The sequence below is a fragment of the Macaca thibetana genome, chromosome 6, assembly GCF_024542745.1.
Source record: "Macaca thibetana thibetana isolate TM-01 chromosome 6, ASM2454274v1, whole genome shotgun sequence".
Classification (NCBI taxonomy): Eukaryota; Metazoa; Chordata; class Mammalia; order Primates; family Cercopithecidae; genus Macaca; species Macaca thibetana.
The window spans coordinates 49,850,687-49,876,875 of NC_065583.1; the positions used below are offsets into that span (position 1 = coordinate 49,850,687).

Below are 26,189 nucleotides of genomic sequence, written 5' to 3' on the forward strand. Positions count from 1 at the left end.
CTCTGAAAGGTCAAGGATATAGTAAAGATCCTAAAAGCAGCAAGGAAAAAAAAAAATAAACAACATAAAATGAAGCTCTAATACATCTGGCAGCAGACTTTACAGTAGAAACCTTACAGGCCAGGAGAGAGTGGCATGACATATTTAAAGTGCTGAAGGAAAACAACTTTTACCCTCGAATAGTATATCTGTCCAAAAATCCTTTAAGCATGAAGGAGAAATAGAGATCTCCATAGACAAACAAAAGCTGAGGGATTTCATCAACACCAGATTTGTCCTACAGAAAATGCTAAAGGGATTTCTTCATTCTGAAAGAAAAGGATATTAATAAACAATAAGAAATCATTTAAAGGTAGAAAACTCACTGGTAATAGTAAGCAGAGAGAAAAACAGAATAGTATAACATTGTTATCACAGTGTATAAACTTCTCTTGACTTAAGGAGAAAGACTAATCAGTGAACCAGTAAATCATAACTACAACTTTTCAAGACATAGACAGTACAATAAGACATAAAGAGAAAAAACAAAAAGTTAAAAAGCGAGGGGACAAAGTTAAAGTATAGAGTTTTAATATTATTTTTGCATGTTTATGAAATCAGTGTTGTCATCAGTTTAAAATAGTTATAATATTTGCAAGCCTCATGGTAACCTCAAATCAAAAAACATACAACGGATACACAAAACATAAAAAGCAAGAAATTGAAGTGTACTGCAAGAGCAAATCATCTTCACTAAAAGGAAGACAGGAAGGAAGGAAAAAAGAAAGAGAAGACCATCAGTCAACCAGAAAACAAATAATAAAATGGCAGCAGTAGGTCCCTAACTATCAATAACAACATTGAATGCAAATGGACTAAACTCTCCAATGAAAAGACATAGAGTGGCTGAATGGATTAAAAAAAAAAAAAAGAAAGAAAACAAGACCAAATTATCTGTTGCCTACAAGAAGCACACTTCAGCTATAAAGATACACACAAACTGAAAATAAAGAGATGGAAAAAGATATTGTATCCCAATAGAAACCAAAAAAAAAAAAAAAAAAGTAGCTATACTTAGACAAAACAGATTTAAAGGCAAAAACTGTAAGAAAAGACAAAGCAGGTTATTACATAAAGATAAAGGGGTCAGTTCAGTAAGAGCATATTGTGAATACATATGCACCTAACACTGGAGCACCCAGATATATAAAGGAAATATTAGTAGAGCTAAAGAGAGAGGCTGGGTGTGGTGGCTCATGCCTGTAGTCTCAGCACTTTGGGAGGCCAAAGTGGGAGGATCACTTGAGCCCAGGAGTTTGAGACCAGCCTGGGTAACAAAGTGAGACCCCATGTCTCCAAAAAAAAAAAAAAAAAAAAAAAAAAAGCCAGGCATGGTGGCACCAGCTATACATGAGGCTGAAGTGGAAGGACTGCTTGATCCCAGGAGGTTGAGGCTGCAGTGAGCTGTGTTTGGATCACTGCATTCCATCCTGGGCAAAAGAGTAAATCTTGTCTCACAAAAAAAAAAAAAAAAAAAAAAAAAAAAGGCAGAACTCAATATAACAACAGCTAGAGACTTAAAGAGCCCATTTTCAGCATTGGACAGATCTCCCAGACAGAAAATCAACAAAGAAACATCAGACTTAATCTGCACTGTAGAACAAATGGACCTAATATATATTTATAGAACATTTTAACCAGTGGCTTCAGAATACACATTTTTCTCCTCAATGCATGAATCATTCTCAAAGGACAGACCATTTGTTGGGTCACAAAATGAGTCTTAAAACACTCAAAAAATTGAAACAATATCAAGCATCTATCCTGACTGCAATGGAGTAAAACTTCAAATCAATAATGAGGAATTTTGGAAATTATACAAACACCTGGCATTTAAACAGTATGCTCCTGAATGACCAGTGGTCAATGACAAATTAAGAAGGAAATTGAAAATATTGTTGAAACAAATAATAATGGAGATACAACATTCCAAGACCTATGGGATACAGCAAAAGCAGTACTAATGGAAATTTAGAGCTGTAAGTACCTACATCAGAAAAGAGGAAAACCTTCAAATAAGCAACTTAACGACACATCTTAAAGAACTAGAAAAAGCAGGAGCAAAGCAAACCCAAAATTAGTAAAAGAAAGAAATAATAAAGATCAGCACAGAAATAAATGAATTTGAAGAAACATACAATACAAGAGATCAACAAAACAAAAAGTTGGTATTTTGAAAAGATAAACAAAATTGACAAACCATTAGCCAGACTAAGAAAAAAAGAAGACCCAAGTAAATAAAATCAGAGATGAAGAAGGAACATTACAATGAATACTACAGAAATTCAAAGGATCGTTAGTGGCCACTATGAGCAACTATATGCCAATAATTTGGAAAATTTAAAAGAAATGGAGAAATTTTGAGACACAGAGAACCTACAAAGATTGAACCATCAATCAAAAACCTGTATAGACCAATGGCAAGTAATGTGATTGAAGCCATAATAGTCTGCCAGTAAAGAAAAGCCCAGGACCTCATGGCTTTGCTGCTGAATTCTACCAAACATTTGAAGAAGAACTAATACCAATCCTACTCAAACTGTTCTGAAAAATGGAGGAGGGAATACTTCCAAATTCATTCTGTGAGACCAGAATTACCCTGATACCAAAACTAGAGAAAGACACCTCAAAAAAAGAAAATTATAGGCCAGTATCTCTGATGAATATTGATGGAAAAATCCTCAACAAAATAGTAGCAAACCAAATTCAACAATACATTTAAAAGATCATTTATCAGCCAGGCACAGTGGTTCACGTCTGTAATCCAAGCACTTTTGGGAGGCTGAGGCAGGCAGATCACCTGAGGTCAGGAGTTGGAGACCAGCCTGGCCAACATGCTGAAACCCTGTCTCTACTAAAAATACAAAAAAATTAGCCAGGCATGGTGGTGCACACCTGTAATCCCAGCTACTCAGGAGGCTGAGGCAGGGGAGTCACTTGAACCTGGGAGGCAGAGGTTGCAGTGAGCTGAGAACACACCACTATACTCCAGCCTGGGTGACAGAGTGAGACTCCATCTCAAATAAATAAATAAATAAATAAATAAATAAATAAATAAATAAAAACCGTATCATGACAAAGTAGGTTTTATCCCAGGGATGCAAGGATGGTTAAGCATATGCAAATCAATCAACATGATACTTTGTGTCAACAGAATGAAGGACAAAATCCATATGATCAATTGATGCTGAAAAGCATGTGATAAAGTTTAATACCCCTTCATGATAAAAACAATAAAAAAACTGGGCATAGAAGGAACATATCTCAACACTGTAAGAATTAAAGAAAGGAAAGAAACAAGAAAGGTAGCTTTCCAGTCAAGGCAGGTTTATCTTAGGAAAACAAACCTGAGAGGAGCCTTCTGGCCGAGTTAGGTCAGAGGCACACTGTCTTATAGACTAAGAGTTTTTAAGGATTCAGAGTGGGAGAGTTTATTAGAAGCTTGGATTGCTTCTGTGTCTCTCTGTTGTGCCTTTTTTTTTTTTTCTTTGATGGAGTCTAGCTTCTAGCTCTGTCACCCAGGCTGGAAGTGAGCCTCCACCTCAGGGTTTCAAGCAATTCTCTTGCCTCAGCCTCCAGAGTAGCTGGGATTACAGGCATGCACCACCATGCCTGGCTAATTTTTGTATTTTTGGTAGAGTTGGGGTTTCACCATGTTGGCTAGGCTGGTCTTGAACTCCTGACGTCAACTGATCCTCCCGTCTTGGCCTCTCAAAGTGCTGGGATAGCAGGCATGAGCCACCACGCCTGGCCTGTTGTGCTTATCTGGGAGGGAGAGTTGTGTGTGTGTTCCCATACATCTTTCTGCAGCTGCAGGCATACCTCCCCACCACCAACGCCCCCAGTCTGCTTTTAGCTTCCCTGTCTTAGTGCACCTGCAGGGAAAGGAATGTGCCTATTAAGGCCCACTGTTTTACTGGGGCCCATTGTATGAGGGTGAAGTTTGGCAGTTACCCAAGAGACTTCCCCCCCCATTTCCCTCTGTGTGGGAGCTGTCTTATCTGTGTTTTACTGTCTGCTCTTTCTGGCTGCTAGTAGGTAGAATAGAAATGATTTCCTTGAAATGCATGAGGCTAGAAAGGTAGCTGGAACTTAAAGTGGCGGTATTTGTCTGAGATGATGGTGCTTCTGCTCTGTCAAACATAATAAAAGCCATACATAATAGATGCACGACTAGTATCATACTGAATGAGAAAAAACTGAAAGCCTTTTTTTTTTTTAAAAAACCTGGAACAAGACAAGGATGCTCACTTTCACCAGTTATTCAACATAGTATTGGAAGTCCTAGCTAGAGGAGTCAGAAAAGAGAAAGAAATAAAGGGCATCTGAATTGGAAAGGAAGAAGTTATCTTTGTTTGCAGATAATATGATCTTATACTTGAAAAAACCTGAAGATTCCACCAAAAAGCTATTAGAACTGATAAATAAATTCAGGAAAGTTGCAAGATACAAAATCAACATACCAAAATCAGTAGCATTTCTATATGCCAACAGTGAACAATCTGAAAAAGAAATTTAAAAAGTAATCCCTTTTACAATAGCCATAGGTAAAATAAATACCTAGGAATTTACTTAACCAAAAAAGTGAAAGATCTGTACAATGAAAACTATAAAACATGAAGGAAATTGGAGAGGACACCAAAAAAATGGAAATATATTTCATGTTCATAGATTGGAAGAGTCAATATCATAAAAATATCCATACTACTCAATGCAATGCACAAATTTAATGGAATTTCTATGAAAATACCAATGACATTCTTCACAGAAACAGGAAAAACAATTCTAAAACTTACATGCAGTCACAAAAGATCCAGAATAGCCAAAGCTATTGATACAGTTGGTCTCTGTGTTCCCACGCAAATCTCACCTTGAATTGTAGTAATCCCTATGTGTCAAAGGTGGGACCAGGTGGAGGTAATTGAATCATGGGGGCAGTTTCCCTCATGCTGTTCTCATGATAGTGAGTTTTCACAAGATCTGATGGTTTTATAAGGGGCTTCCCCTTCACTTGGCACTTATTCTGTCTTCTGCCATCCTGTGAAGAGGTGTCCCTTTCACCATGATTGTAACTTTCCTGAGGCTATCCCAGCCATGTGGAACTGTGAGTCAATTAAACCTCCTTCCTTAATAAATTACCTAATTTGGGGTATTTTTTTCATAGCAGTATGAGAATGGACTAATAGAGCTATCTTGAGCAAAAAGAACAAAACTGGAAGAATGATATTACTTCAAGTTATACTACAGAGCTATGAAAACAACATGGTGCTGGCATAAAAAGAGACACACAGACTAATGGAACCGAATAGGGAACCCAGAGGGAAATCCATACAGCTAAAGCGAGCTCATTTTCCATAATGGTAGCAAGGACATACATTGGGGAAAGACAGTCTTTTCAGTAAATTATACTGGGAAAACTGAATATTCACATGCAGAAGAATGAAAGTTGATCCTTACCTGTTACCTTATAGAAAAATTAAAGTGGATTAAATACCTTAAGACCTCAAACTATGACACTACTACAAGGAAACATTGAAGAAACACTCTAGGACATTGGGCAAATATTTATTGAATAATACCCCATTAGCACAGGCAACCAAAGCAAAAATAGACAAATAGGATCACATCATGTTAAAATGCTTCTACACAGCAAAGGAAACAATCAACAATGTGAAGAGACAACCCACAGAATGGGAGAAAATATTTGCAAACTACCCATCTGGCAAGGGGTTAATAACCAGGAGCTCAAACAATTCTGTAGGGAAAAGGGGCTCAAATATCTCTGTAGGAAAAAAATCTAATAATCTGATTCAAAAATGGGGAAAAGATTTGAAAAGACATTTCTCAAAAGGAGACATACAAATTACAAAAAGGCATATGAAAAAGTGTTCAACATCACGGATCATCAGAGAAATGCAAATCAAAAGTACAGTAAGATATTATGTCACCCCAGTTAAAATGGCTTTTATCCCAAACTCAGGCAATAACAGTTGCTAGTGAGAATGTGGAGAAAGGGAACCCTTATAAACTGTTGGTGGGAATGTCAATTAGTACAACCTCTATGGAGAACTGTTTGGAGGTTCCTCAAAAAAACTAAAAATAGGCTAGGCACGGTGACTCATGCCTGTAATCCCAGTATTTTGGGAGGTCGAGGTGGGTGGATCACGGGGTCAGGAGTTTGAGACCAGCCTGGCCAACATAGTGAAACCCGGTCTGTACTGAAACTACAAAAATTAGCCAGGCATGGTGGTGTGCATCTGTAATCCCAGCTACTTGGTAGGCTGAGGCAGGAGAATTGCTTGAACCTGGTAGGTAGAGGTTGCAGTGAACCAAGATCACGCCACTGCACTCCAGCCTGGGCAACAGAGTGAAACTCTGTCTTGGGGAAACAAACAGACAAACTAAAAATAGAGCTACCAATCCAGCAATCCCACTGCTGGGTATATATCCAAAAGAAAGGAAACCAGTATATCGGAGAGATATCTGCACTCCCATGTTTGTTGCAGCACTGTTCACGGTAGCCAAGATTTGAAAGCAACCTAAGTGTCCATCAACAGATGAATGGATAAACAAAATGTGATACTTACACACAATGGAGTACTATTCAGCCATGAAAAGGAATGAGACCCTGTCATTTGCAACAACATGGATGGAACTGGGGGTCATTATGTTAAGGGAAATAAGCCATGCACAGAAAGACAAACATCACTTGTTCTCACTTATTTGTGGGATCTAAAAATCAAAACAATTGAACTCATGGAGATAGAGAATAGAAGGATGGTTACCAGACACTGGGAAGGATAGCTGAGTGCTGGGGGTGGGGATTGGTGGGGGTAGGTGGGGATGGTTAATGGGTACAAAACAATAGAAAGAATGAATAAGACCTGGTATTTGCTGGCCCTATAGGAAACTGCCTTAGGTACACAGGAAATGCAGTTATGAATTATATTCTGAGTTCTTGCACAAAGTGGAAATGGTAAAATTATAAAAGTCTGGTATTTAAAATTGTACATTTAAAAATAATGAATTGGATTGTTTATAATGCAAAGGATAAATGCTTGAGGGGATGGATACCTGATTTTCCATAGATGTGATTATTATGCATTGCATGTCTGTACCAAAACATATAATGTACTGCATAAATATATATACCTACTATATACTTACAAAACTTAAAAAATATTTTTTTAAATTTACATAAGAAGTTTCTGGTCGGGCACGGTGGCTCACTCCTGTAATCCCAGCACTTTGGGAGGCCGAGACGGGCAGATCGCCTGAGGTCAGAAGTTAGAGACGAGCCTGGCCAACATGGTAAAACGCCATCTCTACTAAAAACAAAAAAATTAGCCAGATGTAGTGGCGCATGCCTGTAGTTTCAGCTACTTGGGAGTCTGAGGTACGAAAATCACTTAACTTGGGAGGCAGAGGTTGCTTTAAGCCAAGATCACGCCACTGCACTCCAGCCCGGGCAAAAGAAAGAGACCCTGTCTCAAAAAAAAAGAAAAAAAAAATTACATAAGTTTCTATATAGACTTTATTTAAAATAACAGAAGCCCTGGATAAATACATCTCTGCTTCTGAATTCTAAAAAACAAGACATGTCACTTCTGAAAGATAAGGCATTTCTTTCCTTTCTTTCCCCCCTCCCACTCCCTCTCCTGCTCCCCCTCACCATCTTCCTCTCCCTCCCCTTCCCCCTCTGCCTCTGCTTCAGCCTCTGCCTCTGCCTCAAGGGATCCTCCTGCATTGTTCTCCCAAAGTATTGGAATTACAGGCATGAGCCACCGTGCCCAGCCAGTATTTTTTTATTCCAGAGACTATCTGCCTGATGGGAAATTGTCAGAATTACCTGAGGTAAAAAATTAAGGAATTTAGTGTTTAACTCAGTTAAATTTAAATTTGTGTTTTAACTCAATAAATCATGCAAACTTTCTCTCCCACTTCAGCATGCTTGAATCTCAACTCTACCATTACTTGCTCCCTATCCTTAAGTAAGTCAATCTCTCCGAAACTTTCTCATTTATAAAATGGAGATAATATAATCTGCCTTGCTTGGTTTTGTGAATATTAAATGAACATATTTTTAAAACCAATTACTGTTAGGAGTGGAGTAAGCATTTAATAAATGCTTGCTATTATTAATATCTAAGAAATACAGGTATTAAGACTAGTTGCATTTGAAATAAAGCAACATACAAATGTAATATTTGGAGGAATTATGTAATACCTGCTTTTTTTCTTTTCCAGTTTCCTGCAAATGCATCAGAAATATGTTGTATTATTAGAGCATCACCAGGAGGAACTAGACAAGTGAAAAATAAAGGTGTTATTGTAAAGAAGAAGAAATATTCTCTTCCTAAGGATATCCCTCAAGGTACTGTAGTATGAATGCAGAGCATACTTTTTGAATGATAGAGAACTTTTTTTTCATTAAAAATGCCTTATGTACACAGGAAATTCAGATATAAATTGTATTCTAAGAGTTCTTGCACAAAGTGGAAATGGTAAAATTATAAAAGCCTGTTCAGGGGTGGACTCAGTGGCTCATGCCTATAATCCCAGCACTTTGGATAGCTGAGGTAGGAGGATCAGTTGAGCCTAGGAGTTCAAGGTTATGGTGAGCTATCATCAGGTCACTGTACTACAGCCTGAGTGACAGAGGGAGACACTGTCTGTCTCTTCATTAAAAAAAAAAAAAGTCTGGTCAGATTTCAGAACCAGAACCAGAGTAAAATAATTTTTTTAAAGACAGATACTTTATCTTTTGAAAAATTAGCATATGACACTGATGTAAAATCTATTTATCCAGGATACTTCCTCTTATAGTTATGTGAAATTTAGTATTGTTTTGGTTTCAATTTTAGTAGCATTCTTTTTAGAGATGTGGAGATGTTTTTGCATTCACCTCATATTGGTTGAGTACTTCCTCTGTGAAAGGCACTGTGCTAAGAACCTTATATTTCATGTATTTCTCATTATGACTTTATAATAGATAAGATGTGTACTGTTATTCCCATTTTATGTATTAAGGCTCTGAGATTTAAGGTAGTATGGAATTTGTCCAAGATCATACTTCTTCCAAGTGGTAGAGAGGAATTCAGTCTTTTAAGCTTTCTAAACTCCAAATGCAGTGTTTTTTTTGTTTTGTTTTGTTTTTTCTTGTTTTGTTTTGTTTTTTCTTGTTTTTGTTTTTGTTTTTAAGTTTAGAAGGCTTAACATCTCCCCTCACTATGCTTAAGCTAGAACGTCTAATTACTCAGTGGCACTTTGGAATTTTTATGAATAAACAGCCAATGAAGCAATTGAAATTTAGTTAGATATGTACAGCTTCAATTGAACCAAGATGTCCATTCTTAATTCTTGTACTTATTTCCTCCACAGTACCTGCCCTGAGCATTCTCTAAGTCTACAGAGATCTCTCTTTTTCACAAGTTCCTTGAATACTCAATTCAGTGCTACTCATTTGATACTTAATAATTGTATTTGTCAGGGTTCTCCAGAAAAACAGAACCTAACGGAGATAGAGATATATGAGAGGGGATTTTTTTTTTTTTTTTTGGACAGAGTCCTGCTGTGTCACCCAGGCTGGAGTGCAGTGGCACGATCTCAGCTCACTGCAAGCTCCACCTCCCGGGTTCACACCATTCTCCAGCCTTAGCCTCCCGAGTAGCTGGGACTACAGGTACCCACCACTATGCCCGGCTAATTTTTTTTTTTTTTTTGTATTTTCAGTAGATATGCGGTTTTACTGTGTTAGCCAGGATGGTCTCGATCTCGTGACCTCGTGATCCACCTGTCTCGGCCTCCCAAAGTGCTGGGATTACAGGTGTCAACCACCATGCCGAGCCAGTGAGGGGGATTTTTAACGAAAATTGGCTAATGTGGTTATGACGTGCCATGTGCCAGCTGGAGAACCAGAGAAGCCAGTGGCATCACTAAGTCCAAGTCCAAGGGACTTAGAACTTGGGGAGTTGCAATGCAACTCCCAGAATCCATAGGCCAGGGAACCTGGAGTTCTAAGGTTCAAGGGCAAGAGAAAATGGATGTCCTCGCTCCAGAAGAGAGAGTAAATCTGCCTTTCCTCTGCCTTTTCTATTCTGGTCCTCAACCAGTTGAATGGTGCCTGACCACTTTGGGTGAGGGCAGATCTTCTTTATTCAGTTCACTGATTCAAATGCCAGTCTCTTCTGGAAACATCCTCACAGAAACAGATCTACTCAGAAATAATGCCTTACCAGCTTTCTGAGTATCCCTTATTCCAGCCAAACTGATATCTAAAATTGACCATCACAATAATATATCGCTACCTGACCTAATTTATGGTGCTGACTTTTCATATTTCATATTCCTTAGGTTATGAAGTTTTCAAGGAGAAAGCACATAATTGACTTCTTTCTATCTCTATCTCTGATAACATCAGCATAGTGGTAGGGAATAGCAAGATCCTGTATTTGTCAGGATCCTACCAAAGAAAAAGAGCCAATTATATATACATATATATATATGGAAAATATTAAAGAGAGGTTGAAAGTTATAGAGGATATAATAAGGCCTAATGTATGCTAATTACCATTCCAGAGAGAATAAAACAAGGAATTGACTTATACAATTATGGAGCTGTATAAGTATAGCTGGGAAAGTTTGAAAACTGTATGGCAGGCTGGAAACTCTTGGGCAGGAGCCGATGATGCAGTCTACAGATAGATTTCTTCTTGTTCAGATAAACTTCAGTTTTGCTCTTAAGGCCTTTCAAATGATCGAATGAGGCCCACCTATATTATCAGGGATAATCTCCTTAAAGGTTATATAAAGTCTACTATAGATATTAACCACTTCTACAGAATACCTTCACAGCAACACTTAGATTAGTATTTAATTGAATAATTGTGTAATACACCCTAGACAAGTTGTCATATACAACTAACCATCACCGCACATTCCTTATCAACTACGCATCCATTTGCATCTCCTTAAACCATATTTAGTCTCTAAATAAAGATAATAATAAAGTCATACTTTTGCCTAACACGCTACAACTGTCCTGCATAAAACTGAAAATGTGCTAACCCTTTCCCCATTAGAGGATACAAAGTTTCAGGCAATGTTCACCCTTCTTCTTGCTATCCTGCAACTTAAAAACTGTGATATAAAGTTAACTGTTATTAGTACATTTCACATTATATGATAAAGAAATAAGAGAGAGAAGAAAACAAAGATACTTGTCTAACTAATCAGGTGATTGTAACAGGTATTTATAATCACCTTCTTCCATTACCCATGCCATATTCCTTCTGCCTTCAGCAAGCACTTCAGATGCTCATGGTTCTTTACCTAGTGAGTGACACAAACTTTATTTCTGATGGGTCTGGGCCATTGGTAGTCCTGCCTGGATTGGGTTGTTGTAGTTTTCCATTAACCTTAATCATAGGGTATGATAAAATTAACAGATACCCTAAGAGATCCCCTGTATTCCAGACATATTCTTCCTTACCACATTATGGAGTAGTAGTTCAGATTCCCCTTGGTAGTCCAGATCAGTCGCTACAGTCAACACCATAAGTCCCTTCTTAGCCTGTTAACTCCACAGTGACTGGGGGCAGTCTTAACTTCCAGTTTAACGGAATTAGTCTCCTGGTGGAGGAATTTCTCCCTTTGGAACTAAGACCTCTAAGCCAGTGGAGCATAAAATTATGAGAACAGGAAGAATAAATTTTGCTAGTGGATCACCAGGGTTAATAATGCATGGTGCCACTTTTGTTTCTACCACTTGATTCCTGACTATGGAGGGCAAAAAGTACCATTTATTGGATGCTGATTCAGAGAATATATATATAGCCCTCTGGAGATCTCTGCCCTACCTGCAAGTTGTTGCCACCTAGCTGGTGCTATAACTGAATCGTCAAAGGGCCATCCCATCATCCTATTAGGCCAGCTGCTTTAGCATGATAGGGAACATAGGCCAGTGAATTCCAGGAGCAGTGACTCATACTGCAATTATTTTGCTGTGACGTGAGTTCCTTGATCAGAAGCAATGTTGTATGGAATATCATGACAATGGGTAAAGCATTCCGTGAAACCGTGGATGGCAATTTTGGCAGAATTTTGTATGGGGAAGGCAAATCTGTATCGAATTTCTGTTCTAGTAAGAACAAAATGCTACCCCTTCCATGATGGAAGTAGTTCAATGTACTCAACTACAAAGCTGACTGAGCACCCAGAGAAATAGTGCCATACTTGGAGTCAGTGTTGTTGTCTGCTGCTGACTGGTTGGGCACTCAGCAGTGGCATCCAGGTTGGCCTTGGATAGTGGAAATCCATGTTGCTGAGCCTATGTATGACCTCCATTCTTGCCACCATGGCCACTTTGTTCCTGAGCCATGAGCAAAGAGGATACCAGTTAGCCTCTTTCCCCAGCCCTGTTCTGACAGAGGTGGCTGGAATAGAGACTGACTGGTTTCCACAGACTTGATTATCCTATATTCTCTTCATCATTAAAATCCTCCTCTGCTAAGACCACCTTTGGTGAGAATTTTATGGGATACATCCTTCTTTTCTTTCCTTCTTCTTTTCTTTTTTTTTCCCATTGAGAGAGGTCTGTCCTGGCCGGGTGTGATAGCTCATGCCTGTAATCCCACCACTTTCAGAGGTTGAGGCAAGTGGATCGCTTGAGCCCAAGAGTTTGAGACCAGCCTGGGCAATATTGTGAAACCATCTCTTCAAAAAAATACAAAAATTAGCCAGGTGTGGTGGTGCACTCCTGTAGTTCCAGCTACTTGGGAGGCTGAGGTGGGAGGATCACCTGAGCCCGAGGAGGTGGAGGCTGCAGTAAGCTGTAATTGTGCCACTGCACTTCAGCCTGAGCAATAGAGTGAGATCCTGTCTCAAAAAAAAAAAAAAAAAAAGGTCCGTCCAATGCCTCCTCTCAAATTTTTCAGCCCACTTATGATGGATTACTGAGTCTCAACTTCATTGGATTAAAAGATGCAAAGTATTGTTCCTGGGTGTGTCTGTGAGGGTATTGCCAAAGGAGATTAACATTTGAGTCAGTGGACTAGGAGAGGCAGACTTACCCTCAGTTTGGTGGGCACCATCTATTTACTCAGCTGCTAGCATGCCTGAATAAAAAGCAGGCAGAAGAATGTGAAAAGATTAGACTGGCTTAGCCTCCCAGCCTACATCTTTCTCTCATGCGGGATGCTTCCTGCCCTCTAACATCGAACTCCAAGTTCTTCAGCTTTGGGACTTGGACTGGCTTCCTTGCTCCTCAGCTTGCCGATGGCCTATTGTGGGACTCCGTGATCATGTGAATTAATACTCCTTAATAAACTCCCCTTTATATATATATATATATGTGTGTGTGTGTGTGTGTGTGTGTATATACATACATATATATGTGTGTGTGTGTGTGTGTGTGTGTGTATATATATATCTCCTATTAGTTCTGTCCTTCAGAGAACCCTGACTAATACAATGTTCTTTCCAAGTCCCTGACCATACAGCCAAATCATTGGCTACCACTCTAGAATATAGTTAAACATCAGCCAGGTGTGGTGGCTCAAGCCTGTAATCCCAGCACTTTGGGAGGCCGAGATGGGCGGATCACGAGGTCAGGAGATCAGAACCATCCTGGCTAACACGGTGAAACCCCATCTCTACTAAAACTACAAAAAAATTAGCCAGGCATGGTGGCGGGTGCCTGTAGTCCTAGCTACTCAGGAGGCTGAGGCGGGAGAATGGCGTGAACCTGGGAGACGGAGCTTGCAGTGAGCTGAGATCGGGCCACTGCACTCCAGCCTGGGTGACAGAGCAAGACTCCATCAGAAGAGAGAGAGAGAGAGAGAGAGAGAGAGAGAAAGAATATAGTTAAACATCTGGTTATTTCTCCTTTCAACAAAGCACACAACCAGGTGCACTCCTCTTAATTCTGCCCACTGGGAGGACTTATCTTCACCAATTTCCTTTAGGAATGTCCCAGAAAGAAGTTGTAGGTGCTCTAACTGTCCACTTTAAGGCAGTGCCTGCATATCATAGAGAACCATTTGTAAATCAAACATGAGTTTTCTCTTCCTCAGTCAATTGATTGTAGAGAACTCCTCATGTCATCTTCAGCGCAGGCAGTGAGAAAAAAGGTAATGCAGCAAGGGTAGGGGCCATGGACATTTGGGTCACTTCCTCATGTTACTTACTTATGACTTCAGGGCTTGCTCAAGCTCAATCTTACATAAACCACTTCCATTTGATAATGGTGTGCAGCCATTAACACCAACTTTATGACTTGGTAGGTCAGATAGCACATAGTTCATGATGGGCAGCGTGGGTCACATGGTAACTTGATGGCCTGTGGTTAAGTGCTTAGTTGCTACTAAAGTTTGGCTTAACTGTTTCTCAAAAGAGTAGTTTTCCAATGAGGATGGAAGGACTTCACTCCAAAATCCTAAAGGTTCACCCTGTGATGCACCTGCAGAGACCTGCCAAAGGCTCCGAACAGCGTCTCTATCTGCCACTAACACTTCAAGCACCGTTGGATCTGCTGGATCATTTGGCACAATTGTCAGAGCAGCTCCACAGCAACCTCGACCTATTGCGATCATTCTTTTGTTCTGGGCCTCCCTTCAAATCTAGCAGCTTTTTAGGTCATTTAGTGAGTGGGCTGAAGTGGCACACCTAAATGAGAAAATATGTTAACTCCAAAATCCAAAAAAGCTGACTAGGCATTGTGTCTCCCTTTTGGTTATAGGAGGTGCCAGATGCAATACCTCATTCTTCACCTTAATAGGGATGTCCCTTATACTACTTGACCTCTGGAAATTACAAAGGTGGAAAGCCTTTGGAGACCCACCAATTTCAGTTGTAGGAATATACCCAACTGTAATGTATATATGTGTCACCAAAAAATATTTACTAGAATATTAATAGCATCAGTGTTCATGATAGCCTCAAGCTGGATACTATCCAAATGCCCATTAAGCAAAATGGATAAACTATGGTATATTCATTCATTAGAGTGCTATATAGCAGTGAAAATCAACAATATAAAGTTATGTTTAAAAAAAAATATGCAACTGTTACATATTACATGTTATATACACAATTACACACATAATGATGCATTTAACAAAGGGTGCCAGACCCAGTAGAGTATATTTAATATTATTCACATACAGTATAAAACCTGGCAAAACTAAATTATAATGGAAATCATGATAGTGGATGCCCTTGTTGGAGTGGGGGCATTACTTGGAAGAGATTACAAGGGGGAATTCTAGGGTGCCGGTAACATTGTGTTTCATTATCTCAGTGCTGTTTACACAGGTATGTTGTGTTTGTGAAAACCTATCAAGCTGTACATATGTGTACATTTCTGTGTATTTGTTATACTTTAAGAAGAAGTTGGCTGGGCTGGGCGTGGTGGCTCATGCCTATAATCCTAGCACTTTGGGAGGCCGAGGTGGGTGGATCACGAGGAGGTCAGGAGATTGAGACCATCCTGGCTAACACGGTGAAACTCCCTCTCTACTAAAACTACAAAAAATTAGCCAGATGTGGTGGCGGGCACCTGTAGTGCCAGCTACTCGGGAGGCTGAGGCAGGAGAATGGCATGAACCTGGGAGGCAGAGCTTGCAGTGAGCCAAGATCGCACCACTGCACTCCAGCCTGGGCAACAGAGCGAGACTCTGTCTCAAAAAAAAGAAGTTGGCCAGGCGTGGTGGCTCGTGCCTGTAATCCCAGCACATTGGGAGACTGAGGTGGGTGGATCACCTGAGGTCAGGAGTTCGAGAACAGCCTAGCCAACATGGTGAAACCCTGTCTGTACTAAAAATACAAAAATTAGCTGGGAGTAGTGGCAGGTGCTGGGAGGCAGAGGTTGCAGTGAGCTGAGATCGCACCACTGCATACCAGCCTGGGCAACAGAGTGAGACTCCGTCTCAAAAATAAAAAAAAGAAAAAAAAAAAGTTTACAAATAACACTAAAAACACTTTTAATTTTATCTTTTTGGCTTGTCATATTAGTTTCTGACATTAGATATTGTCAAAATTCTGGACTTAAGTATGCAACAAATCAGAACTAAAGTGTGTCTGGGGGGTTCTTTTGAGTGTTCAGACTGAAGTTTTTCAGTTTAATTTATAGAGATAACTGCCCTTACTTCCCCTCCCCATTAATGTTGAAGTAATGAACTAATGGTGCCATCTCCTGGCCTCTTTCTAGGCTCTCATCATAACAGCTGCCTCCTGTTTCCCTTTCAACCTCTGGCCACTTGTCTCTTTCCTTTAGTAAAAATAGCAAAGTGCCAAGCTAACTAGTGATCATGTTATTTTAAACATGCAGCAGCCTATTTTTAGTCCTGGCATTTAAAGTTTTAGCTATTTTGGCAGTAATCTAATCAGGACTACAGGGTGAAATGCACTTTGAATTTCAGTCTAGGACTGTGATCAGTATACTTTTTGTTCATTAATAACTGGCACTATGCTGATTAAAGAAAAAACAATGTTGAAAGTGAACCAAAGAGATGTGATAGAGGAGGTGGTGTGGGTAAGTCGTTGGAATAGTGACAGCCAGATAAAGGAGGCTGTAGAAAACATCTAGTCTAAGGTTTCTCAAAGCATGGTCCTTCTGACCACCTCCACCAGAATAACTATAGACCTGGTAAACTACAGTCTCTAGAGATGGCACAGGAACCTGCATTTTGAAAGTGATTCCAGTAAGCACAAACATTTGAGAACCATTTCATTAGTTTATTTTACTAATTTTACATATAACAAAAATGACGTGGCCAGGTTAAGTGACTTGCCCAAGTTCATAGAGCTTATTACTTGTAGAATCAGAACTAGAACAAGACACTGTAGGAACCTGAGAGGACACTTTTAACTTTGAGGTGTTAGAGAAGTCTAATAATACCTTTTGGTTAATCAGACAAAACCTGTAGCTATCCTTATAGTAAACTTTAAATAATTTTTATTTTATTTTGAGCTCCAGAAGAGACGATAAATTATGTGTTATGAATTCATCTCTCAGGCTAGTACTGTAGAATCACAGCCTTTAACTGGATGCATATGTTATCTTTAGTGAGAAGTTTGATTTTCTAGATAATAATAGCAGGCAGAAGATTCACACAGATATATGACAAATGAAGTGGAAACATATTAATTCGAGTATCTGAAAGATGGTAGTAGAAATCACTTAAGAATAGGACATCCCTAAGTTCAAATTCTAACTATTACTTAAGCAAATTCCTTAAACTTTCTGAATTTTAGCCTCCTATCTTGGTAAAATAGTAGTTATTACCTCAAAGAATTGTTACCTCCTATCTTGGTAAAATAGTAGTTCTTACTTCAAATAATTGTTGTGAGGACTAAGATAATCTTTGCAAAGAGTGTGACATATAATAGTCACTCATTATGCAATAATTATTTGTTTCTAAAGGTTAGGTTAATTTCTCAAGTTTAGCCTTCATCTCCCTTTTGAAAACTGTTCTTTGGTTGTATTTTGTTTGTTTGTTTGTTTTTGTTTTTTGTTTGTTTTTTGAGACGGAGTCTCGTTCTGTTGCCAGGCTGGAGTGCAGTGGCATCTCACTGCAACCTCCGACTCCCTGGTTCAAGCGATTCTCCTGCCTCAGCCTCCCGAGTAGCTGGGATTACATGCACGTACCATCACGTCCAGCTAATTTTTGTATTTGTAGTAGAGACAGGGTTTCACCGTGTTGGCCAGGAATGTCTTGATCTCCTGACCTCATGATCTACCTGCCTCGGCCTCCCAAAGTGCTGGGATTACAGGCATGAGCCACTGTACCCAGCCTGTTCTTTAGTTTTTATCAAATTGTAGAAAGCCTAAAATATGCTGACTGGTTAGTGTCATTGTTGGCAAATTTGGTTATGCCACCTCATGTAAAGAACATATCAGGTAAGTGTGTATAGTCTTTGACACAGAACCATTGTTCTAGTGAAAATACAGAGATGAAGTATGCCAGCCAGTGCGCCTTGGGGATAAAGAAATCAAACTAGTTCGACATCCTGGAGGCCTTTTAAGTCTCTTGTTTTAGTGTCATATGGTTATAGAATGAAAAGATGAAGTTCTCCAGTTATTTTGTTCACTCATTCTCAAACATTTGTTGAGTCTGGATGTCATATGCTAGAAATAGTTGCTGGTGATACTGATATAAAGACATAGTTGTCTTTATAAAGTTTATAGTCTCATAGAGGAAGTCAGATATGTAAAACAAGCCCAATGGAGGCATATAGGTGTTTTTGTTTGTTTGAGACAGAGTCTTGCTCTCTCACCCATGCTGGAGTGCAGTGGTGTGATCGCAGCTCACTGCAGCCTCGACCCTCCAGGCTCCAGTGATTCTGCCAAGTAGCTGGGACTATAGGCAGTTGCTACCATGCCTTCCTAATTTTTATGTATTTTGTAGAGACCAGGTTTCACCATGATGCCCAGGCTGATCTCGTACTCCTGGGTTCAAGCAATCTGCTCACCTTGGCCTCCCAGAGTGCTGGGATTCCAAGCATGAGCCACCACACCTGGCCCAAATTTACTTTTTATTTGCTCATTCTCACAGGAAGTATAGGGGTGATTTGAGAAGAAATGACCCTAAAACCAAAAAGGCCAAGTGGGAGTTTTGCAAAAGTTCCAGTGAGCAAAGTTGAAAAAATAAGTATCTGAGCTAGTGCATCTCAAAATGTGGTGCTCAGACCACCAGAGGAACTGATAAATAATGCAGATTCCCAGGTCATCACCTCAGGCATCTGATTTAGGATTTCTGTAGGATTTAGGAGAACCAGTCTAAACTAGAAATTTTTTATTGGTATAATTGACAAGACTTAGTGACTAACATAGGTAGTGGTGCAGGGTAGTAAGAAAGAATAGTAGTTAGAGATGACTTGGGTCTGTAGTATTGTGAAGTGTCTGAAATGATGCACTGTAGGTGATGGCAAGGGAAAATATAGGTCATGGCCTTGGATGTATATTTGAAGACTGAGAAGTTGAAGGGTAGGTGAGACAAGATAGTTGGGTGGGCTGATTACCCACTTGGGAAGTTGCTCAGAAGTTCATGTGGAGAGGATGACTGTGAACCATTTCCGAAGTCTTCAATGAGTGAGCAGTGTCTGAGGTCAGTAAACAGGGAGTAGTAAAGAGTAGTATAGTGTAGCCAGCACTTCCCAAACTTCAATGTACTTGTGAATTGCTTGAGGATCTCATTCAAATGGAGACTTTGATTCAGTACATTTAGAATGGGACTGCTGATTCTACATTTCTCACAACCTTTTAGGTGATGCTGACGTAACTGGTCCATGGACCCCACTTTGAATAGCAAAGATACAGGTGTCTGGTTCTCAACTTAGCTGCACATCATACCTTCCTGGTTGTCTGATATTTGGGTCCCTGATCTAATTGGTACGGAAGATGGCCTAGATATCAGGATTTTAAAATCCTAGGTAGTTTTAGATGCAACAGAATTTCAGAGCCATTGATATAGGCTGATTTGGCCAGAGATGAGGTATATCATAGTATGAAAGTGGCAATGTTAACTAGGTAAAGCTGGTTCCACTCTGTATCTCTTGGCACAAGATGTGGGGGCAAAGGCACCAGAAGCAGTCCTGTCTTCGGGACGGAACCTGGGTTCAACTGAAATAAAGGGTAGGAAAATGCAAAGGAAGGGTGGGCAAGAGAATATGAGAGGCTTCTTCCTGGGTGGTGGCTGAGGGCAGGGATGAAAAGAACAACTGGATCAAGTGCTCCAGGTTACAAAGCTGGGGTTAAAGGCCCTGTGATGGCCACTGACAGCAATTTTTGCTGGGCTTTCAACCAGAATGTTGTTGAGCAGATCTCCTTGCTTCTCCAAAGAGAACATGTCCTCAGCATGCCCTAGAAGGAATGAGGGATGTGCCAAATTTTCCCTTTTTTTTTTTTTTTTTTTTTAGTGGCCTCTGGATTTATTTCCTAAGTTTTGATGGGCTGAAACTAGAGTGACCTGGGCATCAAGTGCTCTCTCCCCTGCCGACTGGTTATTAATAAGTATTGGACACCTGCTTGTATACAAAGTAATCTATTGTTATATTTTTTTCTCCAGATATCATAATAAAAATGGCATGAAAAAACAGCTGTGGCTGAATTTTCACTACTTTGAAGACAGGAATGTGAAGTCAAAGTCTATAAAGCAGAATGTCTGCCTGAAATTATATGAAATTAAAAATTAAAAATTCTCCAGTTATTTGTGATATATCTCTGTGTTGAAATTCTACTGAGGTTCTTGTCATTTACTTTTAATCAGTTAAGAAAAAATAATTCTTGGCCGGGCGCGGTGGCTCAAGCCTGTAATCCCAGCACTTTGGCAGGCCGAGACGGGCGGATCACGAGGTCAGGAGATCGAGACCATCCTGGCGAACACGGTGAAACCCCGTCTCTACTAAAAAAATACAAAAAACTAGCCGGGCGAGGTGGCGGGCGCCTGTAGTCCCAGCTACACAGGAGGCTGAGGCAGGAGAATGGCGTAAACCCGGGAGGCGGAGCTTGCAGTGAGCTGAGATCCGGCCACTGCGCTCCAGCCCCGGCGACAGAGCGAGACTCCGTCTCAAAAAAAAAAAAAAAAAAAAAAAAAAAAAAATTCTTCCATATGCTTCTTAAATATATGTATTTATATTACAAGATAAAGAACCAAATAGTTGGTATTAGAAGACTGTACACTAAAATGGATGGTTTTAGCTATTCATAAAGAGCCTTCATCCCTGAGAGGTCAGAGAAGGAAAAAAAAAAAAAAAAAAGACAATGCCAGGGTACAATGTAACTTCTTTTGATTGTTTTTTTTCCTTCAAAGTTTATCACTAGTACGATTAAAAGTAGTAAATCTTTCTCTAAAGCAATGTAGAGAAAAACAAAAACAAAAAACAAAACAAAAAAGTAGTGAAGTTATTAAAGTACTAAAAATGAAAATGCTTATATTACAAGCTATTTTTAACAGAACTTAATTGAAACCACATGAGTGAGAGACCTAATTTCAGGTCTGACTGAAAGAAACTCTATACTCAAGGTTTGCTGAAGTAGGGAATGTATAATATGTATAATCAGTCCTACACTATTTAATACATTACCTTATCCCAACAAAAACCTTCTTTAGCTAATACTATCGGTAGGATTTTTAAAAATTTGGTAATATAACTTACAGTATCTCAACAATTCCCTTCTTAAAAAGCAATAATCCTGTACAGTGAACAGAGTCCAGTTGTATAACTTGGAGAGATTTTAACTTGATTAGTCCTTGATGCTAAAGGGCTTTACTAATATTATACATTCATAAGAGTCAAATTTTCAAAACTTCAGGATTAAGAAAGATTGTAACATCTATGAGTTATTTTGCAGTTAAATAATCTGTATAGTATTCATTTTTAACAAGGCATTCCTATGAAGATACTCTTATAATGATTTGACAAGGCTTTAAGCCACTAACAAAGCTATTTGTGATTTTGTGATTTCACTTGAAGATGAAATATGGAAAAGTTGTGAAGAAACATAGATGAAAATGTTAACGATGGAGGCTAGCATAAAATTTAGACCTGTGTTCTAAATTAATATTCAACTAAGTCAGCAACTCTTGTGGTAGTTTTAAAAGAAGAAATGTGATAAGCAGCGGGGAAGTAAGGAATGAAATAGAAGCCCTCCTCTTCTCTGCCTTCAAGCAGTTTATATTTCAAGTAGGATGAGAGAGAATGAGAATGAATTATTTGCTAATTTCTAATCAGGTGGTAGGTTCCTGTGAGAAAGAATAATACTTGATTCATGGATTGGGCCTTGTGGGGTTGGAAGAAATAAACATTTGATAGTTTCACATTGCTGATGAAGAAAATATAGGTAGCTCTGAGAGGTAAATGTTTGGTCAGGGATATGTAATTTAGGAAGTGATAGAGCCAAGATATGGGGCAGGAGTATTTGAGTATAATTTTTTTTTCTTCTCCCCCGAAAAGGCACATTCAATATTTTTGTTTTATAGACTAGAGCACAAGGAAAGGTCGGAGGGAGGAAGGAATTGGAATTGGCATTGGCATTCAAGGCTTAGGAGTGGAGGATATAACAACTTCAATTATGATTAAGAGCAAGGAAAGGCTGGGTGCGGTGGCTCACACCTGTAATCCCAGCACTTTGGGAGGCCGAGGTGGGTGGATCACGAGGTCAGGAGATCGAGACCATCCTGGCTAACATGGTGAAACCCCGTCTCTACTAAAAATACAGAAAATTAGTTGGGCGTGGTGGCGGGCGCCTGTAGTCCCAGCTACTCAGGAGGCTGAGGCAGGAGAACCCAGGAGGCAGAGCTGGCAGTGAGCCAAGACCGCTCCACTACACTCCAGCCTGGGTGACAGAGTGAGACTCTGTCTCAGAAAAAAAAAATGGAAAGCAGAAGAAGCCTGCTGGCTGGTCACATGAGAAATCCAAAGAAGAATCCTATTGGCAAGTCCTTAGAAAAGGTTGTGTGCTTAATCTTGTATCTGTTCCAGGCCTCAGAGGTCTTTCAGTGAATCTCCCTGGAAGAATATGAAAAAAGAATATGGGGTGAGGGGTTCATGGTTCATAGTTTTCATCTATTTTCAATGTAGGCTGTGATCTAAAAAAGGTTAATGAAACAACCCTTTTACTTCAGCATGTAACTAAACTTTATTTTTGAGCATTTAAAATTGTATCTTAAAATTTTATCTCATTAAAAACAAATCTCAGGTCATAAGTACCCCAAAAGTTCAGTTAAAAGTGTGTGAAAGAGCCAGGTACAGTGACTCATGCCTATAATCCCAGCACTTTGGGAGGCTGAAACAAGCAGGTCACTTGAGCCCAGGAGTTTGAGACCAGGCTGGGCAATGTAGGGAGACTCCATCTCTACAAGAAAAGTACAAACATTAGCTGGGAATGGTGGTGCTTGCCTGTAGTCTTAGCCACTCAGGAGTCTGAGATGGGAGAATTGCTTGAGCCTGGGAGGCAGGGTTGCAGTGAGCCATGGTCATGTCACTGCACTCCTGCCTGGGTGACAGAGTGAGACCCTATCTCAAAAAAAAAAAAAAAGTACATGAAAGTTGATGTCATTTCCATTCTTACATTTTTAACTAGAATGGTATTTTTTCCCACCTCTCTAAGATGTCATTCATCATGGTTTGTTCAGTTATGAATAGCCTTTTATGTTGTATATATAGCATATGTGTTTATGTAAAGGGTGTGACACCCAGATTTTCCAGATAAAAGTTATCTTCAACCTCTACTGCTCTACTCTTATTTTCTAACCTGAATTTTAAACTGTTTCATCATCTTACATGTTAAATCCTACCTTGACTCCATATGTTCTTCTAGCTAACCCATCATTCTTCATCCGTTTGCATTCATGTTTCCTAAAGAGTGTGCTTTCTACGTTCTCACAGACCCCTCACCTTTTACCCTTTGTAAACATACCCAAACACACACAATTTGGCCTTAGCTTTGTTTCTCCACTGACATTGTTCCCCTTAAGGCTCCCAGCAACCTCCTTGATGCTAATCTAAGGGGTATTTTTCAGTTCTCATCCTACCTAACTTCTTCCAGCTAATGATGTTATATAGACTAGTACTTTCTTCCTAAAAGCCTCTAGAAAAGAATGACTTCTCTGAAACATTCTGTGAAAGCCTCCAGGCCCTCATCTCATCTCTAGCTCACTCTTCCATTTCTTACAAAGGCTCCTTTTTTTCTGCCCAATCTTTAAGTTTTGGTGTTTCCTGGGGGTCTGTCCTGGGTCTTCTCATGCAACACTTGCACTGGGTGATCTCATATACTCATGGCTTTAGTTACCATGTCTGTGTAGCTGATCCCAAGTTTTTGTCTCTGTTATGGATATTGGTAGTGGACATGTGTCGTGACTTCCCCTGCATCTATCCATTTTCCTTCTAACTTTATCCTAAGTGGATTTTACATTTCTAAGCCATATGGTTTAGGTTGGATTGATCCCACCCATAGTTCCAGGGGTAGGCCTTTCATGGCATAAGCCAATTCACATTAGCCCTCTCAACTCTGGCACAGTAATTGGTTCGGTGATGGGTCCAAGGCCTAAACTGATCCTATTGGGATTAAATATCAGAGCTTTTTTTCTTGGAATGCTGGGACAGACTTTTCTTTTTTTCTTGGACTTTTGTCTGAAAGGATATATCCTGGAAGCTGCTGGCAGCCAGCTTATGTCCACAGTTGGTGACACTGCCTGGGAATAGAGTCTGCACAGAAAAATTAGAGATGGGAAAAAGAAACTGAATTCTCAATACCATTGGTGCAGTCCTTGGATAAAGCTGTGCCTGAACTGTTCATCTGCACTAGATCCAGTTATGAGAGCTAATCAATTTCATTCTTTGCTTATGCTAGTTTTGTTTGGGTTTTCTATCATGTACAATGTAGAACATCCTGACTAATGGACTCAATCAAAATCTAGAGTTTCCAACATCATAGCATTTATCAAAATGTACTATAATTGCCTGTCAATTTTTTATTTTTATTTTTATTTTTTGTGACAGAGCCTTGCTCTTTGTCACCCAGGCTGGAGTGCAGTGGCACGATCTAGGCTCACTGCAAGCTCCGCCTCCTGGGTTCAAGTGATTCTCTTGCCTCAACCTCCTGAGTAGTAGCTCGTACTACTACTTCTACTACTACTACTACTACTACTACTACTACTACTACTAGGTATGCACCATCATGCCAGGCTAATTTTTCTATTTTTAGTACAGACAAGGGTTTTGCCATATTGGCCAGGCACATCTTGAACTCCTGACCTCAAGTGATACACCTGCTTTGACCACCCAAAGTGTTGGGATTACAGGCGTGAGCCACCACACCCAGCCTGTCAATTGTTTTTTCTCCCTAGACTGTAAAGTCCTTGAACATAGAAACTATGTCTTATTCTTTATTGTATTGCTGGATTCTAGCACAGACACATATTAAGCATATTAAATGTTTGAAAAATATTTGTTGTAATAATTTTTGTCATAGTTTTGTGCACTTGAAATATAATTCAAGATGAGGATTTCAAGCCAATTTATATTTGAAGGAAAAGTTTGATTCCCTGAAATAACTTATCACAATCTGTAATAGCTTTTTCATTATTTAGTTTCTTAAGGGCAGGGCCTGTATCCATCTTGTTCCTATTGTATTCCTAGCACTTGGAACATAGTAGGTGCTTATTTTCACCATCCCTATTAGGTTGTTTCTGTTGCATACACAATTCTCTAATATCTTCTATCTTAAAAGAAAACCAGTTGTCCCTTTCCATCTCCTCTCTGCTCCCCATCTCAGCAAAAAAGAGTTGTTGTCTGCATTTGCTTTACCACTTCCTTTTTGCCCCCTTTATCTTTTGGAACCTGCTTCAGGCTTTCACTCACATTACTCCATTGAAACTGTTCTTGTCAGGATATCCATATTGACAAATCTAATGAACACTTGAATTTTCAGCACCATTCAACACAGTTGACTCATTTCTCTTTTTAGAGATGTTTTCTTCTCTTGTCTTACTGCTGCTCCTTCTCATTCTTCTATGTTGGATCTTTCTCTTCCAGACCTGTAAGTGTTATCCTCTTTGGGTCTTAGTTCTGAACCTTCTTCTTTATATACACACTCCCTTCATGTAAAGTCATCCATTCCATTATTGTAAATTCTGTCAGCTGGGCGCTATTGGGTGAACCCCACCCCCGATATTCAACATGGGTTCTTTTCTATTTCCCTAAGTGTCGGCTGGTCTGAGAAATAAAGGGAAAGAGTACAAAAGAGAGAAATTTTAAAGCTGGGTGTCCAGGGGAGACATCACATGTCAGCAGGTTCCATGATGCTTCCTGAGCCGTAAAACCAGCAAGTTATTAGTGATTTTCAAAAGAGGAGGGAGTGTATGAATAGGGTGTGGGTCACAGAGATCACATGCTTCACAAGGTAATAAAATATCACAAAGCAAATGGAGGCAGGGTGAGATCACAGGACGGGGTGAAATTAAAATTATTAATGAAGTTTCAGGCATGCATTGTCATTAATAACATCTTATCAGGAGACAGGGTTTGAGAGCAGACAACTGGTGTGACCAAAATTTATTAGGTGGGAATTTCCTCATCCTAATAAGCCTGGGAGCACTACAGGAGACCGGGTTATTTCATCCCTTTGTCTTTGACCGTAAAAGACAGCC

At 39.6% G+C, this 26,189-nt stretch overlaps 1 protein-coding gene across 2 annotated transcripts in view; it reads left to right on the forward strand.

Annotated features, from left to right (window-relative positions):
* The window catches only part of MEIKIN (meiotic kinetochore factor), a 140,003-nt gene extending 119,757 nt beyond the window's left edge, over window positions 1-20,246 (forward strand). For both annotated transcript variants that reach the window (XM_050792843.1, XM_050792844.1), the window contains 2 exons: window positions 8,287-8,413; window positions 20,106-20,246. In XM_050792843.1, the coding sequence (XP_050648800.1) occupies window positions 8,287-8,413; window positions 20,106-20,128 (150 nt within the window). In that variant the 3' untranslated portion in view covers window positions 20,129-20,246. The remainder of the gene's footprint in view (window positions 1-8,286; window positions 8,414-20,105) is intronic.
* The last annotated feature ends 5,943 nt before the right edge of the window (window positions 20,247-26,189 follow it).